The 18,336-nt window shown below is 44.5% G+C and overlaps 2 protein-coding genes across 5 annotated transcripts in view; one reads left to right on the plus strand and one right to left on the minus strand.

Annotated features, from left to right (window-relative positions):
* Window positions 1-1,427, plus strand: LOC6530214 (proteasome inhibitor PI31 subunit). Of its 3 annotated transcripts, none has more exons than XM_015197128.2 (5): window positions 1-90; window positions 205-276; window positions 345-540; window positions 593-987; window positions 1,101-1,427. In XM_015197128.2, exons 3-5 carry the CDS (start codon window positions 373-375, stop codon window positions 1,348-1,350), a joined length of 813 nt encoding a protein of 270 aa, XP_015052614.1. In that variant the 5' UTR covers window positions 1-90; window positions 205-276; window positions 345-372; the 3' UTR covers window positions 1,351-1,427. The 3 variants fall into 3 exon arrangements, with proteins under 3 accessions (XP_015052614.1, XP_039229237.1, XP_015052613.1); XM_039373303.1 differs by having other exon boundaries at window positions 6-90; window positions 219-276; XM_015197127.2 differs by lacking the exon at window positions 1-90 and adding an exon at window positions 103-156 and having other exon boundaries at window positions 219-276.
* LOC6530215 overlaps window positions 1,424-18,336 on the minus strand; it is a 27,815-nt gene continuing 10,902 nt past the window's right edge. The window contains exons 3-10 of one of the 2 annotated variants that reach the window (XM_002091117.4): window positions 13,214-13,371; window positions 7,144-7,216; window positions 6,599-6,766; window positions 6,284-6,482; window positions 5,868-6,175; window positions 4,997-5,081; window positions 4,391-4,717; window positions 1,424-2,148 (exon numbers count right to left, since the gene is read on the minus strand). In XM_002091117.4, coding sequence (XP_002091153.1) covers window positions 2,039-2,148; window positions 4,391-4,717; window positions 4,997-5,081; window positions 5,868-6,175; window positions 6,284-6,482; window positions 6,599-6,766; window positions 7,144-7,216; window positions 13,214-13,371 — 1,428 coding nt within the window. In that variant the 3' untranslated portion in view covers window positions 1,424-2,038. The other variant, XM_015196487.3, reaches the window with a different exon arrangement.

The raw sequence follows: 18,336 nt of genomic DNA on the forward strand, positions 1-18,336 counted from the left end.
GTTCCAGCTCTAATATTTAATCTTAATATTCCATCTTAACAAAGATGCAGCAATATTAAAACAATATAAACCTCTCTGAAATACTTACAGGTACAGAACGTCTAAAGATTTAAGAAAAATTCGCTGCAGTAGTAGTAACATGCTTTCAAAACAGAGGTCCTGCATAATAAGTTATCAAACTGCCTTGAATATTTATACTTACAGTATTGTGCTTTTAGAGATCGGAAACATTGACATCTGAAGGATTGTAAGACGTCACATCCAAACAAACGAAAAGTAAGCCTATTTACTTTTACCTAAGCATAAGTAAGAACGTTTCACTCGTTCTGTTTAATCCTGTCCAGAAATTGTGAAGGATTGTCGGTGGCCGCAATGGAGAGTGGGTCGGCTGCCAAGACGGGCGATTTCTTCTACGGTTGGGATCTGCTGTACAAGACCGTCCAGGCTGAGGTCGACAAAAAGTCTGACCTGTTGATCGCCCTCGTCCACTTTCTGCTGACGAAGCACTACAATTTTCGTTGCGTTGGCATTGGCGATGATGTTAGTATGATTCTGGCCACTCATATTAGTGAATTCATCTAGATTTCAATAGAAAACTTTGCCGGAGGAGGAGGGCAGTGAGCTGCTGCCGGACAGCTGGAATGATGACGACACGAAGTACTCGCTGCGCTACGTGCACGATAAGATGCTCTACCTGTTGCTGGGCCACATCACCGAGGACGCCCTGCTGATCAACCTGATGGATATCAACACTAAGAAGGTGTCCAACATCTGCGTGGAACCAGAGACCCTGGTGGCTGCGGTAAAAGGCGGCATCACCACCATAATGCCGACAGCCTCGGAGATTGTTGAACGCTATCGTAGGGAGCTCCTGGACCCGGTTTTCACAGGCAACTCGCGCGAGGTCACCACACAAACGACCACCTCACCACGTCCCAGTGGATCGGATCCAGATCCCCTGCGCATCGGCGAGCCCAGGCGTGGCGGGTAAGAACACTTAAATATACTGCGAAACAGGGAAGCTTGATTTTGATATTTAGAGTATTACGTAGCTAGTGGGTAGTCTATTTTACACTCGTTAATCGATTGCCGTCGCTTAGATCTTTTATTCCAGGTGGATTCGAGCCTCGCCCTTTTGGCTTTCCGGACATTGGACGCGGAGATCTCGATCCACTAGGTCGCGGTGGTCCTGGTAACCTGTTCGGCTTTCCATCTCGACCAAATATGGGCCCGGGACCTTTGCCCCGCTTCGACCCGTTTAGTCCCCTCAATCCGAATAGGCCGGGACAGGGTGGAATCAATCCAGATCATATGCGCCCACCAGATTGGAATCCCGATTACTACATGTGATTACCAGGAATGCCATGCGTAGTGAGCTATTCAAATCTTTAGTTTATAACCACGAAATAAACATTTTCAAAAATTGAGCTGATTGTTTTGAAAGATTATTTTATTACTTTTCATACACAATACAGAATATTAAGATATAAAATAAAAAGATGCAGCCTGTCAGACATTTTAGAAAATACCATGCTTGTATGCGTATTTACTAGAAAAATGATTAGCTAAGAACGTTTTTCAAGTAAATACACTGACAGGCCTGTTGAGTCGACGGCTGCTCAAGAAAAATTTACAATAAACTTAATAGCTTAACTGAACTCGTAATGTAATGGCTATTCATTCATTTCGTACAACAGGGTAAACAAAATTGGCTCAAGTGCGTAATCTCAAAACTGCTAGGGGAAAAGCGCGAAATATCGGTTGCCGCCGTACCACTAAATATTACAATGGTTTTCAACTGCGATTGCTCTTGTTTTTTGTTGTTGCTTATGCCTAGCCTAATATTATTTTACCATAATATTTTGCTAAATTAATATAATGTAAATAATATTTCAAGCTGTGTGCAGCCGTTTGACTTAAATTAGCTCTGCACGGAAGGCGTTTCCTCACGCCGGGATGTGCAAGTGTGGTGTGTTTTGTGCCTTGGCCGCTCAAAATCCGGCTAAAACCCGCCCAAGTGCGGTGCGGTGAACTACGCTCAGTCCCATTCCCCGATGAACATGCGTGGCGTGGGCACGTAGCCGCGCGTTGGCAGCGGTAAATGGCGTCCGTAGATGTGATTGTAGGGTGATTCAACAAGCTCCGAATCTACAAGAAGCACAGAAATCGGTGGTTACAAAACGGGTGCGGGTACAATTGTCGGGATAATGAATGCAGTATGTGTGTTGGTGTGGGTGGATTCTATTGGTAGACCTAGCTAGAGGGTCAGTAATCTGGTGAAGGTCCAACGGGATTTACATTATATTATTTTCCCAAATTCATTTGCTACTTTATGCTATTATACTATGTACTCAAAGGAAATGTAATATAATGCAATGAGAGAGTACTCCACAGATTACATCCCACTCCTTAGGCTTCGGACTACTTTTAAAATCAGTAACCCACTCCCACTTGGTGTATGTACAATTGCGTTTCGTGACTGTCCAGGCTAGGGAGTCCAAGGTGCTGTGTTAGTAAAAGTATCGTACAGTTTAGTGGTTCTGTTCACCGGGCAAGGAGGTAACCAAGATGCGTTTGTGGGCATAGTATATATGTAGTATGTACAGCCACCCATCATCCCATCATCCGATCCATTGGTAAGGGTAAGGCAACAAAAAACAATAACTAATATCGATGTCTGGGCCATATAACCTCGTTTCTATTTAGAGCAACCCCATACAAATTCACGTGTCCGTTTAGTAGTCGAGTATTTGGATTTTCTTCAGGCTGAGGCTGCGCGGCTTGCGGGGCTTTAGGTAGCCATAAATGGACTCCATGTCGCTGATGTCAAGGCGGCTGGCACTGCGTCCGGCTCTGGTGGCCGTCGGAGGCGGAGCAGAAGGTGCCTTACTGGCCGCAGTTGCATTGTTTGCCGCTGGGCTGGCGGCCAGTGCTGGGGACATTGTTGGCCCACTGCCTCCTCTGATCTTTCCCCCAGCAACTCCTGTTGCTCCTGGTCCCGAACCCGCTCCCATTCCCGCATCCACTCCACCGCCTCCAGATGTTGCTGCAATGTTGGCTGATGCTGATGTCGCTTTCGCTGCCGCTGCTGTTGTTGCTGCTGCTGATGCATTTGCGGCTGCTGCTATACTTTTGTTTTTACTATTGAAATAATTTTTGCTTTTCAACATGTCCTCATTGTCTTGCTTGGCGTTCGTTAGCTGTCTTTTGTGGTGGTTGCTGCTGCTGTTGCCGCTGTTGTTGCCATTGCTATTGCCATTGGTGGCATTGTCATATCTTTGTCTTTTGTCAGCGTTTTGAGCCTGCTCCTGTCGCTTGCCGCCTCGCCAACTGGGCGCTGGCAGCTGGGGCTTCTTGTGGCACAGGCCCCTTCTTGGTCCTGCCGCACTGCGTCCCCTGTCCGTGTAGTCGATGGAGCCGCGCACGCGGTCATAGATGTTAGTCGCTGACGGCGCCTTAACCGCGATCCGCTTCCTGCCGCCGTACATGTACAGTGAGCCCTCCTCGTTGGGCTGCTCGAAAAAGCTCTCGGTGGACTGCGACTTGGTGCGCAGCATTGCCGGCGCCTGCACCTGGCGGAGATGGCAGCGATCCATGTACATGTCAACGGTTTCGGTGCCTTTGCGGCGTGGTATGTTCTCGGTCAAGCCCAGGTCATCGTCCAGGTCGAATGCCATGTCGAAGTCGTCGTAGTCGTAGCAGTCGTCGTATCGTTCGTTTGTAGGTTCCGTAGATCCCGTAGGTTCCAGCTCCAGCACCGAGACATCGCTCTCGCTGCACCACTTTACCACTGCCGGCCTAGCCTCCTGCTCCACCAGGCTTCCACTTAGCCGCTGGTGACGCCTTAACTGCTGCTGACTTAGGCTCCTTTGCGGACGTGGCGGAGGAACTGCACCACAGAGGGGAGCCAGCGCATAGCAGCTTACGCAGTTGCAGGCGGAGGTCTCCTCCGGCGCAGAACGACGGGTGGAGTGGCGCCTTGTCAGCCGGCGAGCCACTGAGTCCTCCAAATTGTCGTAGTACGGTTGCTGCAGCACAGGTTGCTGCTGTTGCGGCTGGTGCTGCACTTGTTGCTGAGATGCAGAATGTTGCAGCTGCAAGTGGGCGTGCCTCTCGCAGCGGACGTGGACATGCCGGTGGAGCCTGTGGTGCGTATGTGCGTGCGGATTCGAGTGCGAATGCAGATGCGGATGTGGCGGACGTGCTTGGTTAGCTGTGCTTTGTGTCTTGGTGGTTGCAGTTGCAGTGGTTGCTGTTAGGTCCGTTGGCAGTGACTGTGGTTGTTGCTGTTGTTGATGTTGCAGTTGCAGTTGCTGATGCATTTGCATCTGCAGTGCGTGCGATTTGTGTGATTGGTGGGCGGTGTTGGGCCCACCCTGTTTATAAATACCTATGCCGCTCTCATAGCTGCGAGTCTGCCAAATCTGGTGGTGCTGCTGCTGCTCCCGCTGGTGACCCGCATGGTGGTGCTGTGCCGCATGCGCAGCCGCCGCCGCGGCCATCAGTTGCTGCTGCTGCTGAATGTGGTGCGGATGCATGCCACCCAGGTGGTTGTGGATCATCGACGTTTTCTTCTGGCTGAGCGTGCTGATGCCGCCGTTCCCGATGTTGTTCCCATTGCCATCCCGCTGGTCCTTGGCCACCTGGGCGGGAATCGGCTTGCCGGACTTCACAAAGTTCGGAACTCGGGCCCGCAGGCCGCAGTAGTAGGGATCATCTGTAGAAGGCAAGTTTAGTTATGAAACGGGTATGGAAAGTAATATTCTTTTGTTGAGTCTAAAAACCAAAAATCCGCACGTATGCATATCAAAGTTACTAATGGAGATCATGAGCATTCCTCTGCACATTTACCAAATGTTCTAACCGAAGTCAGAGAACTCAGAGTGTTCTTTTAAGCTATAGCATTGTCTCATAAATTTTGAGTTCAGTATATAGGCCATAAACATTTCCCAGACACCATTGTGTCCATTCAGCTCTTGAGGGATCTCGGTCTTACCATATTTCTTGTTATCTTTGCCCTTGTCCGATTTACCACGCGACAGTTTTATACGGGTTTCCAAATCGATGTCATCGTAGTCCGGCTGAAAGAAAGAAAGAAAGATGTGCCGTGGAATTAGAAGGAAAGTGACCGGGTGATGGGATCTCCGATCATAATTTTCCACTCGCAGTTGCGCAAGGTGTGTCCACCAGTTTGGCACAACGTGCCCCCAGTGCTCCACTCCAAGAGGCACTGAATCGGTCGTTGGGCCCAATTGCCAATCGAGCTGCAAAGCAATCCGGCGGCATTCCGCGCATATTAATTACACGCGATTCGTTTGCAGTTATTTGCGGCCAGTCGCTGCTGAAATTCGAATATTATTGAGTGCAATGCAATGCCAATTGCTCAGTGAGGCCCAACGGCGAAATCATCGCCAGCCATGTAGCCATGGAGCCATGCAGCTATCAAGCTATGAAGCCACGGACTTCCATGAGGGAGACCCATTTTCAATTTTGCAAGTGGCCGCATTGCGCATATGACCAACCATGGGCACTCAAACTAACTAGCCAACAACTGACTCCACGGAGCCCCCAAAAGTAACTCAACCCAACGACTCGACACTCGACAGGTTGCCACACTTCTTCTACTGCGCCGGCGTGGCTTTTATTACTCGTGTTTTGGCGCTTCCAAATTTGTTCCGACACTTTGCCAGCAAATGAGCTGCACTTGGGCAATCTCCCACACTTCGGTTGCTTCTAAGTATGCCATAAGACATATATACATATATTACGTGCTTAACGATCACAACAATGTATATGTTCATTTTGCATTGGAAACCTTTTTTCATACAGGGAGTTTTTTTTGAAGCAAGCTGAAATTATTTTCATACCTTTGGAATCAGATCGTGCGAGTAGATATTATCCCTGGGCGGTAGTTTTGGCGGTTTCTCGCTGCGCTTGTGGGCCAGTTGTTGCGTCTGGAGCAGCAGCTGCTCCCGCGTGGCGGCCACATGCCCTCCTCCGTTGCCATTGAGGTGCTTGCCCAGCTGTTGCTGTGAATGCAGTTGCGCCTGGTGGCCACTGCCGAAACCAGAGCTGCCGGAACTTCCTCCACTTCCGTTGCCCGCGACGCTGTAGGGATCCTCGTCGGGAATCGGAATGCGCGGGCGGTTCTTGATGTCCACAATGGGGCGTTGCACTGGATAGGAAGGGAATGATTTAAATTTATATATTCGATTAAGAATATAAAAAAACAAAAAAAGACTAGCAGCCAAATCTGCACGTGATATGGCTTCGATGAACCCACCTGGCGGCAGCTTGCTCTTCAGCATATCCATGGCCACCACGTTGACGATGAGCACCCAGATGGGGCACTCCAAGACGTCGTTCTCCGACTTGACAAACGCTACCGAGGAGAGGCACTGCGTCTCCAAACGGCGGCGATCCGGATAGGCGCGTCGCAGTTCGCGATTCACATTCGACTGGAACTTCTTCATGTCGAAGAGCTGGGGAGAACAATGCAACGCTCATTAGCATTTGGAATGGATGTGAGGTGGGATTTGGATCGCGATAAATGGATAAATGGAAAATGGAAAATGGCAACCACGTAAGTCCCACTCACCTTGACTATTTTTTCGGATTCGAGCGCCTGATTGGGCAGCTTTAAGATCTCGGCACCGATGGAGGTCTCCTCGTTGGGACTGCTGGCGGTACTCTTCACGTAGACGTTGCTTTTGGCGTACCGCCGGATGAGGATGTTCCCAGCGTCATCCATTTTGATTTTTACACCCTATAAACAGGCAATTTCATGAATTTGATTACATAGGTAATTAAAATTATTCATTTTAAGAGCGACGACACAAATTTATTTAAGGTTAATCAGAAAATAAATAACATTTTTTGTTTATACATAAAAGACTTTTAGTATTGAACCTAATAATACACAATCAATTTGTAGCACTCAAAATGTCTTTTTAAAACAAGTTGGAGTGCCTCTATCCGTATGAAAATTTCAATTATTTTTCGCATTAGATACGAGCTTTAAGTATTCCGTAATCTTCACGCCATCTCCCCACTAATGGAGATTTCTCGTCGATTTATTGGGGTTTATTGTCCAAGCTAATTAAACCGTTGTCGCTTTGATTGTGCCATAAATTGGAAACTTACCTGTCCGATGACGCGCTTCATCTCGTCCGTCTTCTGATCCCTCATCGGATTGTCGAAGCCACACAGTCCAATTCTGCAAAAAAAAAAGAAAAGAAAAAACAATGTAGACAATGTTGTGCAATCATAAAAAAACTGTAATGAGCGTTTATTAATTGCAAATCAATCAGCTGCCGCATTTAAAATCGATAAGCCAGCATGCCCAAAAATGTTGCCAAAATGATTTGCCACTTGGGCGCCGTTCACTTTCTGGAATCGAATCGAGGTTGCTGCCTCGAGTGACTCACTACATACTAGGTTTCTTGATATCGTGGTTTCTTGGCCCGTGTGCCTGTGCCGCATTTTGTTACACTAAACGTTTGACAAAACATTTACCATGGGTCGGTCTGGCTTTTTCGGTTTTGGGCCACGGATTTTGCGTTTTTGCTTGGCGTCTAGGCCCAAGAGTACTGTTCAATCGACTGGCTCAAATGCAGACTGACAGTGATTTATGCCACATGCGGCAGAGTGCGGCAGCTGCAGCCCAAAATTTATTAAATAAACATGTCATATTTCGGCGCCAAGGCCTTAATTTTTATCCTAATTGTCTTACGTCTAAAAGCTGAGTCATTAACAGGCGTATTCTTAATTTGCAAAAATATAAAATTAAGTTTCCCATTACTTTATAATTGGGACGCAGTAAATAGAAATATAGATTATTAACCAGTATAAGCCCTATTTAAATGCTAAAGTATCTGAATTATTGATTGGTCCATTTTGGCAAAATGTTACTTTGTATACTTCAGCACAACCTAATAAATTTCCTTTAATCAAATTTGAAAAGAGAATGGTGATTAGGATTATGCCATGTAATTGTATTTTCAAAAATAGGGTTTATTTCCAAAGCTTATAATAAATCTGGCTATCCATAGTTGGGCCCATACAATCAAGCTAAGCTACAGCTCAGTCTTAACCAAATGATGAATGTTCGTTTTTTTAAAGTTTTCGATGATTTTTTTTTGGTTTTCCTTCGGCGCTAAGGTCGCCGAAAATGTCGGCAGAAATGCTAACAAGAAGCGGCAAGAGGAAGCCGCAGAGCCAAGACAATGAAGCCAGGCTAATTGTAATTGTCGTTTGCATAAAAGGCCACGGCAAGAGGCTGAATTTAAATCTTCATCTGAAGATGAAGCTGAAGATGATGCTACTGCTGGGTTGTTGCAGTGGAAGTGGTGGTAATGGTGGTGGTAGCAGAACTGCTCCTGCTGCCGGAGATTCTTCACCTGACGCCGCTCAGTCACTATTATGTTTTATGTTAATTTGAATAATGAAGCGCTGCTGCCAGCGCAGCAAAGCGCAACAGCAGCAGTCAGAACAAGAACAACAGCAGCAAGCAGCAAGCAGCAACATCAGCTGGTAGCAACACCAACTTGCAACTGCGAACCACAATCGCCGTTAGCATCGCTTTGGCATTTGGCCATGTGCTTCAGTTCTGCGCGTAACGTCTGCCGCCCGGAGCTGATTTATTGGCTAAACGCTTGTAAAAACCGTTGAAATGTGTGTCAAAGTTTTCCATGAAATGAAATCGACATGGACGACGGGCTGTGCCGTATGCCCAATGTGATGTGTGCCCCCCAAGGCTGAATGCCAGCTGCCGAAAGCGGATTTGCAGTTCTTTGTTCGGTAAATGCTTCGTTAAATTCGAGCCATCAAAAGCGAAATGTTATTAAGACTGAAAGGCAACAGCTGAGAGCAGAAGGGTGTAAGAAGTACAGGTTGACTTCGCTAAGCAGCATGTTCTTATACGTATCCGAAAGCTTTTTCAAAATAAATTGAAAAACCTTTAAAACTCCATGCAAATATTTTTAAATACACTCTATATAAACAAGATTAAGAGTAGGTTTTTTAGACCTTCTGCAGAGTTCTATCGTGTCAGCTAAACTCAGCTAAAGTCAAGAATCAGTAGCCCAACCCACTGACAGTTTAATATAATGTATAGCTTTTCAGAGCATGTCTTTGAGACATTCACTTCGATTTGGCCGGGGCAATATCGCACTTATGTATGATAAGCATATAGTGAGTAGGTATATTGGTTGCAAGGTCGTCTGGTCTCAGGACTGGACCTGACTTGACACGCCTAAATGAGCTGGAAATACGAAAGGCCCAGCTGAAAGCGAGAGTCGTTCCATCGACCGGACCAACTCGCTCTGCAAAACTGCAAAACTGGAAACCCCTGCGATTTTGGAGTTCAAGTTAAACGTGTGCAGTGGGTCAGGCTGCACTTGCGAGGACGAACCAGCTATGGGGCTTCTTCGAGGAAGCCACCGCCAGCGAACGGACAACCCGACAACCAGACCATCAACATCGCCATCACCACCATCGGTGCAACCGTAAAAAAGTTGCAGTTAACGGCAACTGGTTTCGAACGGTGGTTGTGAGCAGCTTTTGACCTGCGGCTAGTGGGCAAAAAAACAATGTTCAACCGGTTCAGTTAAAAATACCATAGCAGAGACAACGATTTACAATAGCTATATCCAAACATACATACATACATGCTTAAACATTTTATATGTGGCCACTGGCCATGTATTCGGTTTATGTGCTTTAGTAAAAGTCGCCAAACGAAAGACTTAGGAAACGAACCCTGATCTGATCGGCGAACTAGTTTGGCTTGATTCGGCTTTAATTAGATTATGGCTAATTATAGGCTCAATCAAGATTTGTGATTTGCGCGGCCAGAGCATTTCCCGCTCCAGTTTTGGGGTCACACCTTAAATTGCTGGGCCGAAGGCCGTCGCCACCATTGTTCTTGCCCTGACAAATGTGGCACGTGTGCTGCAGTGGCAGCAACAATGACAGTGTTGCTTTTGCAACTACTGCGGTTACTCAGCAATAGCAGCAGCCCCTTGAAGGAAAAAAATACAACTGAATAAAAACAGGCTGAAAATGTCTTTTGTCTGTCTGCCAACTCTCGCAAATCTCAACCTTGGCGCGCCCCTTGCCTTAGTTTTTTCCGCACGAAACATGCTAAAAAAAGTGTATACCGTGTATACCCATATTGTGTGTTGCAATCAGAGCACAGCTTGATATTATAATTTGATTTCCATTTCATTTGTTCCCAGCCACATGCAAATTCGATTGGCAACGCCCACGCAGCGGAATATTTCGCAAACTGTCATAAACTGCAAAATGTGTATTGGCGCCATTTCAATTGAGTTCGGAGCCGAAGCTTGGATAATGTAATTGCCTGACCACAATAAGTGCTTAGGGATTGGCCATTAATTAAACGCGCTTGTTGAAACCCAATGTGTCTCGAAGATCATTGATCGCAGCTGCTGAGGCGTGCGTGTGGTCCTCCTATTGAGTGTTGCGCCCACACCACCAACTTGCAACTAGCAACACCAAGCAGCCACCACTAGTCAGTCTAATTAATTAATTTACATGCAGCAGCTGGCAGTTGACTCCACAAATGGAAATTTGTCTATGCATGCAACACACAAAAATGGGAATTAGCACACTCATTCAAGCCGATGGTTTAATGCCCTGACTGGCAATAAATGGAAATCTAAACGAGGAACATACATTTTTATTGTCTTGCTGTAAGTTTGAAAGTAAAAATTGCAAATGTTAACTTGTAAGTGGCTCCCAGTCGGATGTTTGAGTGACTAATAACTGCACAAAATATCCATAACACTTAAATTTTGTTATAACTGTTACGTACGCAACCGAAAGTCAATGCACTCAAATGAATATTTGTATTTGAAGTCCAGGCACAATAAATTAATTTGAATAGCACAACTCAAATGAAGAGTGCAGGGGTTACACACTCGTATAATTAAGTGTTATTGTTTTAGCCACACATACTGTATACTGTATACTTTATGCACATAAAATCTATCACAGTTGCGATCGTGGCCATAGCTTCATATATTTGCATACCGTCCAGATTTCCAATGAAAAGCGTTGCGTGTGAAATGGCATTCAGTATGCACGTATGCGCCGAAGTCCCTCGCCTTTTCACATTCAAATGCAATTCAGTTAGCCCGAAAGATAGCAGCGGCTAACAAGCGCTGACAGTGGCTAATTAAACAAACAAGCTGCTGGCCCTAGACGGCGATAAAAATACGAAAAGTGCAAAAACAAGAAAAAAATAGACAAAAATCAGGCATCTAGAGACAAAGAGACAATGGCAGTGACAAGTACAAGGGTCTTTGGACCACACTCAGACTCATAAACATGGGCCAACATGGCCATAAATTATCTTTGGTGTGGTGTGCATGTTTGAAGTCGGCGGCAATTGGCAATTGATTAACTTGACACTCCCGGCATGCAAAGTTGCTTTTCAGTTTTTCCGATACTCCGATACTCCGCCGTTCCGATGCTGTGCTGTGTATTTAACCCCCAGTTGACATAAACAAGTAGTCGAATAGTCGAAAAAAAGCAATCCTTGGCGTGGAGGGGGGGAAAATTGCAGTGAAAGACTTGCCATGACAAGAGCAATTTGCATGGCCAATCTGTGATGACCTCGTCACGAATGAAAACGAATTGAATGAATGAATGACTTTCGTTATTATTTTCAATTTCATTTGTTTTCCACTCGATCTTCATTGTCTCTTCGGCCCGCTGGCAATTTATTTGTACTTGTATTTTCGCCGTTGACATTTGGCTGGCAGCAACTTTATTTGTGGCCATTTACAAAGGAAGCCGCCGTTGCCGCCGCCACCGCCGCCACACGATCTCCTCCTGCACTTGATGCCCTTTTTTGGCCAACTCTTTTCAATATTTGAACTGGATAATCGCCACATCCATGCCCATGTACTTAGCCTAATGCATTATGCATAGATCCATTGAATTGCAATTTTTATGTATGCTAGGTTTAAAAACTTCTTGACATTTCGACTGAAGCAAATTGCCACAGCAATTGAGCGTAAAGCATTTGGCATTTGCCAATTTCTGGCACGCAACGGCAATATTTATGAGACGAAATATGTTAATTAGGGCCTTTGCTGCAATTGCAGCCACCCAAAAATACCAAATACCAAGAACCACTTGGAAGACCTTCAAAAAAAAAAAAATAATAAAAACAAAAAAATAGTAGAAATAAGACAAGCCGAATTCTTGACTTAAATTGCTTTGGCAAAACGGAAATCGCTCATTTCATAGAAATAAGCGCAATTATTAAAGCATTTTCACTCGCTTTTCGGTTCTGTTTTTCAGCCCGGAGCTTTTCACATGCTACAAATTGTTTCCACTAAGGTCACCGTTTTGCAATGCCCCCGCCCGAAGGTTCACCTCCACTTACATCTTCTGCGTAGTGAAGTTCATCGGAACTTCAGCGGAATTAAATTTTAATGGCATGCCCATCAATTTGATGGGCGTTTCATTCAATGCCCCTTCGAGAGCACATCAGCAGGCATTTATTATTACAGCGCAAAGCCAGCAAGATGGCCAGATGAAGGTTATAGCCATTCGCATCGAAGTTGGCGATACACTTGTCATGGGAATTACTGAAATTCCAATTACAAACTCGATTTGGATGAATTACATGGATTGCATTTTCTACAAGAATCTGCAAGACTCTTAACTCAACAGCACTTTGTATTGGTTTTCATTGTAAGCTTTATAACAATCAATCGATGAATCCACCACAACATAATTGAAATGGTGTTGCTAGTTTCAAAAGAATTATCTTATAATAAAGAATTTTTGATATATTCTCAAAAGCCGAGATTACTGTCTGGAGCAAAGTGTTCATCGAATTGATGCTACCTCTTTGTGTAATCAACTTTCGAGAGAGAGAGAAAGACGACGAAAATCAGCTCCTGCTGGGTATTTTCTTTGCCAGTGGGTCAAGGGCATATGATTTTGCTAGTGCTCAGGCCCCAACTGGCATTAATATTTATGTGTGTCTCATTTTGTTTTGTTTTAGCAAAGTTCAAAGGCATGGTTTGGCCATGTTTAATGTGTTTTGCTGGGCTTTTTGCCTCGTTCCCTCTGTTTGCTCACTCGCCTTCGCTTTGCAATGACCGATAATTATGGCTAGTCAAGGGATGGAGGGACTGAGGGTTGGCGGCGGACTTGGCCAACTGCTACTTACCGCATGCCGTCGAAGCCATCGTCGGATCCATTAATGGTCAGCACTGGAGCGCGTGCGTACGCCTTGGCCACGCGACGATTCCGCTCGAAGACGATCACTTTGGCCCAGATCTCGTCGTCGATTTGGGTCCATTTGTCCAGCACTTCCTGGATGTGCTCCTGAAAGGCAAACCAAAGTGGAGTGTGTTTAGCTATGATTGGTGTCACTCAATTCAAAACAAATACGAATATACAAATGAAACATGTTAGAGTCGAAAATTGTTATAAATAAATACCTTACGAAGAGCGTGTATGCAATTTGCTGTACTTATAATAACCACATATGATAAAGCCGAATAATCTATAGAAATATTATTACAACACTGGGCTTCTCCTAACACTGTCTTGGTTTGTACAATATAAATTGGTGGCTTAACCTTATGTTTTATTGTCAGGCTAATACATCTACCCCAAAATACTATCTATATCCCAAATACTCCTTTTTAATAGCTGCCAAAAACTACACCAATTATTGAGAGAGAGCGGTTATAATTGGAGCAATAGAAACCCTGATTGTATCATTTCAGTTTGGCTAACTAATTTAACGATCCTTTCAAAACCCTTACAAAGCCAGCACAAAACAAAAGCAAATGTCCAAAACTCAATCGATTTGATCCTACTAGATTCGAAATTAGTTTTCGGGGAATCTGAAAAACATAGTGACTGCAGCAGCTAATGCTAGCAATTTTCACTTTCCATCGTGTTTAAGTGTTTGAGTGTTTGTGCCAAAGTGAACGGCCTTGTTGGGCGCTTGCGTTTTAAGTATTTTTTTTATTCACTCACTTTACTTTTACTTATTTGTGTTGCCTTTTTGCTGCCTGGCTGCCATTACAAGCGTCAGTCTGTGTTTGCGTTTGTGTTGTTTTGCAGTTTGTTAAATAAAAGTTAAAATCAAATCGGAGCAAATGCTGACACGAACACAGCCAGACGAGAAAAGAGGGGAGTTTTCAGGGGTTTCAGGGGGTTTTAAGGGGTTTTTCGGCCCGATTCGCGTTGCAGTGAGACATTTAAAATTATAGACAACAATATCGTTGCTGTCGGTGGTGTTGCCTTTGGTTTTGCTTCTGCTGCAGTGCGAGCATTTGTGTTGCTCTGCTTGAAGTCTTTTTTATATCCAACAATATACTTATATGCATGGATATTTGAAGTGCTGCAAGGCTTTTGATTGCAGCTTTGTCTGCGGGGTTTGCACTACTCTGCTCTCGTCTTGCGTCTTGCGTCATGCCCAAGTGCACTCTGGAAATATTTTACATTTCTGCCTTATATAAACAGGCTTGCACATAAAGTGGACTAGTATGAAACATACTCCACATTGTATGGATTCCAGGGCTATTAATCGATTGTAAAGTAGATCAGCTCATCGATTTAGAACTGCACATCTTAGTTTTCATAAATAAACAGTTAAGTTCCACGTAAACTTTAAAATGATACTGCTAATAATGCTATAATAGTGTTTATTTGGTTGTAATATGCATTTATAGCGTAATACGAGCATTGAAACTTCAGATGTGTGAGTTTTTCATGGTTCGCATTTATGACCCCCACCCATTTTATTTTCATATGCATGCAGCAACAATGAAAACGCCAAAAAACTCAACAGCTGGTATATTTTTCCTCCGTACCTGGCTTACTCAATTAACCCGAACAAAGAACGTCATAAACAAAGCCATTAGCCCAGTAACCAACATGCCCACAATTTGAGCCACTTTTTTGGGTTATAATAAAAGTGAAATATGAAAAATATGAACAACAAAAATTGTGGGCAAGCAGCAAACATCAAATGTTGGCTCGTCTGGCTTTTAGCCACAATTCTACAGACAGACGGACCGGCGGACGAACATTTTGGCCAAAACTCGTCTAGGCAAGCTCACTCAGCTCATTCAGCGGGCACACACATTAAAAATGCAAATAAATCATGTAGTGAAACTTGTTAACCTTTTCAGATGCTTTGCGTTTGCGCACTCGTCGGACTCGAAATCGAGAGTCTGGGAGTTGGAAGCACTTTTGATTTCATTCCGTTGGATTCTTTGGGCAGATTCACTTCAGGTTTCCAACGGCCGCGGCAGAAGAATCTTGTAGGCTCGAGTTGCTCGAGTGTCGACGAAACTGGTTACAACCTGTAGTTGTTTCTCATATTTCTAGGCCGTGCAGAGAGACGACCTCAAAATGCCGAAGTTCAACGAGTGGTGGTTTTTGGGCTTCTTGACTGACTTTTAATTAGCCCCAAGTCCCAAGTCCCAGGTAGCAACTTGCAACAGAAGCTGCCGCAGGAAAAGTGCCACACCACGAGCGCGTGTTCTCCCTGGCGTATACGTAATCTGATTTGTGTATGTGGAATTGGTTCGAACGAGTTTCGAAACGAGTTTCGATTAGCATACGAACAACATTAAATCAGAAACATGAGATATACGAATTTCGGATGACGTTAGGCGACAAACCACATTTTTGTGGGCGCAATTAAAGTCTATTATTCTGTTGCAAGATCCGTAATGGAGCCCCAATGGATTAAGTCTGCCTTGCAACACGTGCACGGTGCACCACCGAAGATGAGACGTCGGAGAATCTGCGGTGCTGGCTGCACTTTTTCGTGTAAAATGTTGTTGAACTTTTGCAGTCACGACTTCCCGAGGAAACTGAGCAACAGATGCTCCCAACGCTCAGAGTTGACATTTAATAAAATGATTTTTATTTGGGATCCGGCTGCAGCGGTGGTGGCGGCATCGGCAAAACTCTTTGTGTCTGCCAGGTCAATAGATACAATCACCGCAAATTATTACGGTCTTGATAAATTCATCTTGTGACAGGTTGCGGCAGCAGTTGCGAACAAAGTTCATTGATATGTTCATTTTCAATTTGTTTCCCTAACGCCAAGTGGGCTCAACTGGCAAATGCCTTTTGCAGATACATAATCTATGCAAATTTCAGGCTGCCATATGATAATAATGGCCCAGAGCAGCTCTATTGCCATGAGGTAAATCAATCAAGCAACGAGCAGGAAATTCAATTGATCCTGCGACGTTGATGAAGTGGCAGCCGCAAAAGTTTCCATTGAATTTGTCGTATAATTTTTGGGCTTAAAAGCCAGCCCACACGATGTGTGTGTTGTGTCTGTTGTCTCGTTTTAGTGGTTTTTCCTGCTTATTTCGGTTATTTTGCGCCAACGCCAAATCCTGTTGCTCGGGCCAGGCCAAAAGCGAGACCGAAACCAGGTGAACGGGTGCCAAAACAGCCGTCGCCAGACAACAAATCCCGAGGAAAAGGAAAACAAAGAAAAATGCTTACAGACAAGACACAAAAAAAAAAAAACAAAACAGCCTGCGCATGGAAGTGGAAAAAGCGAAAACTCTGCAGACCAGCGAGAAAAACTTTCATTTTCACGAAAAACGACTGCGAAAAGTCCATGTTGTTGATGGCTGTGTTTGGTTTCGTTTTCTTACGCTAGAATTCTGGTTCAATGCATGCAAGTTCGTTGCCTAAGTCTTTTGTTTGCAAGTCAATTTCTGTCGCTCCGTTCCCAGATAATAAATTTGTAAACAATATTGAAAATAGCACAGCGGCAGCCAGAGCAACCGAAATTGCTCAATAAGCGCCCCGAGGAGCCAGCAGTCAGACACAAGTCGAATCAAAGGGCTAACAACTAACAACCCTCAACAACAAAAGGAAAACTCCGATTCAGACATCATTTGCGGCCGTTTCCACCATGGGAAATACAGTTTCTGTTTTTGTCGACGCCTTTGTGTGGGACCAGACTAAACGGAATTATATAGATGCCACGCTCACGCTAATTGCAACATAACCATAGACGGAAAAAGACAAATACGGCCAAACTAAAATCCAGAAACTGCCGCACGCTTTTCACTTTGGGCGAGGCCTTTGCCTCCCCGTAATTCCGTTGAATCGCTGCTGGAAACGAAGTTTATGCAAATCGTCATTAGAAATAAAGCATCGATTTAATGGCCAGCCTTTTGATGGTTTTTTCTTTGGGCGTTGCTGCCGAATGGATTGCAGTTAGCCCAGTTGTGTGTGTGGGCAGCTGCATGTCTATGGTGAACCGAAAAAGTCGGCGAAAAAAATATTGCTTTCACTCCTCAGGACTGAAAATATCTTTTACAATATTAATCATAAAATATAAAAGCTACATTCTAAATGAAATAGATTGTAAACTAGCTAAATTAAATTAAATTAAATAAAAGTTATTTTTTAACCAAGTTTTTTAAACGTTTTCTTCATACTGTTGAAAGCAAGGAATATTCATTTGATTTAGTAGTATTACTTGTATTTAATCAAGCCCTCTTTTGATTTGTTTCAGAAATTCGTTCGAGAAGGTTACCCATTTTGATTACTTCTTTTACTGCTCTTGGCTTGAAAAGCAATTACCTAACCGTACCCAAGTTTCCAACTCGCTCAAAAGAGTTCAAAGGTTACACAAAAACCTCAGTTTATGGAGCTTAAACGCAGCTGACATGCGGTATATACGATCGCATAGCCATAAAAAGACTCACACACCCAAGGCTTATACCATTGGGCCCACTAACACTCCTTGATAAAAGCCAAAAGGGTTGGCTGTTAGTTACCAGTTAGCAGCTTCGTCAATGGGATTCCCACACATAAGCAACCCGCTTATACACACACGTTGCAAAGAGAAACGGACCCAAAAAATAACATAGCGTAATCGAAGATGGGCGAATGAATACCGATCGCTGAGCTCGTGCTGGGCTTGTCCAAATATTAGGGTTACCTATGGCGTTTTTATAGTCGTAGTGCTGCTGCCGCTTAATGCCGTTGGCCATTTGCCTTACGCTTTTGGCCAGACTCAGCTGACTTGCTGCCTTGGCGGCCCGTAGGCAAATTAAAAATGCACAACGCAATGCGATGGCCTAACGGTAATTAATGCAATTGGTCAATACAACAAACAACAAACACCAGAAACCAGAAACCCTAGCCAAAAACAATGAAATAAAACGGAAAACACACAAAAAATCCAAAAACCAAAGCTTCGGCGTTAGTGCGTCTCATTGGTGACCCCAATGCGGTGGACTCGACTCCGCGTTTAGCGCACGTGTTGAGAATGAGCGACAGGAAAAT

This window comes from Drosophila yakuba, chromosome 2R (assembly GCF_016746365.2).
Source record: "Drosophila yakuba strain Tai18E2 chromosome 2R, Prin_Dyak_Tai18E2_2.1, whole genome shotgun sequence".
Classification (NCBI taxonomy): Eukaryota; Metazoa; Arthropoda; class Insecta; order Diptera; family Drosophilidae; genus Drosophila; species Drosophila yakuba.

Coding starts and splice junctions, on each gene's coding strand:
- LOC6530214 (XM_015197128.2), top strand. CDS start 373: ATGGAGAGTGGGTCGGCTGCCAAGACGGGCGATTTCTTCTACGGTTGG. Junction 541..592: donor GCGTTGGCATTGGCGATGAT/GTTAGTATGATT, acceptor AGATTTCAATAG/AAAACTTTGCCGGAGGAGGA. Junction 988..1,100: donor GGCGAGCCCAGGCGTGGCGG/GTAAGAACACTT, acceptor GCCGTCGCTTAG/ATCTTTTATTCCAGGTGGAT.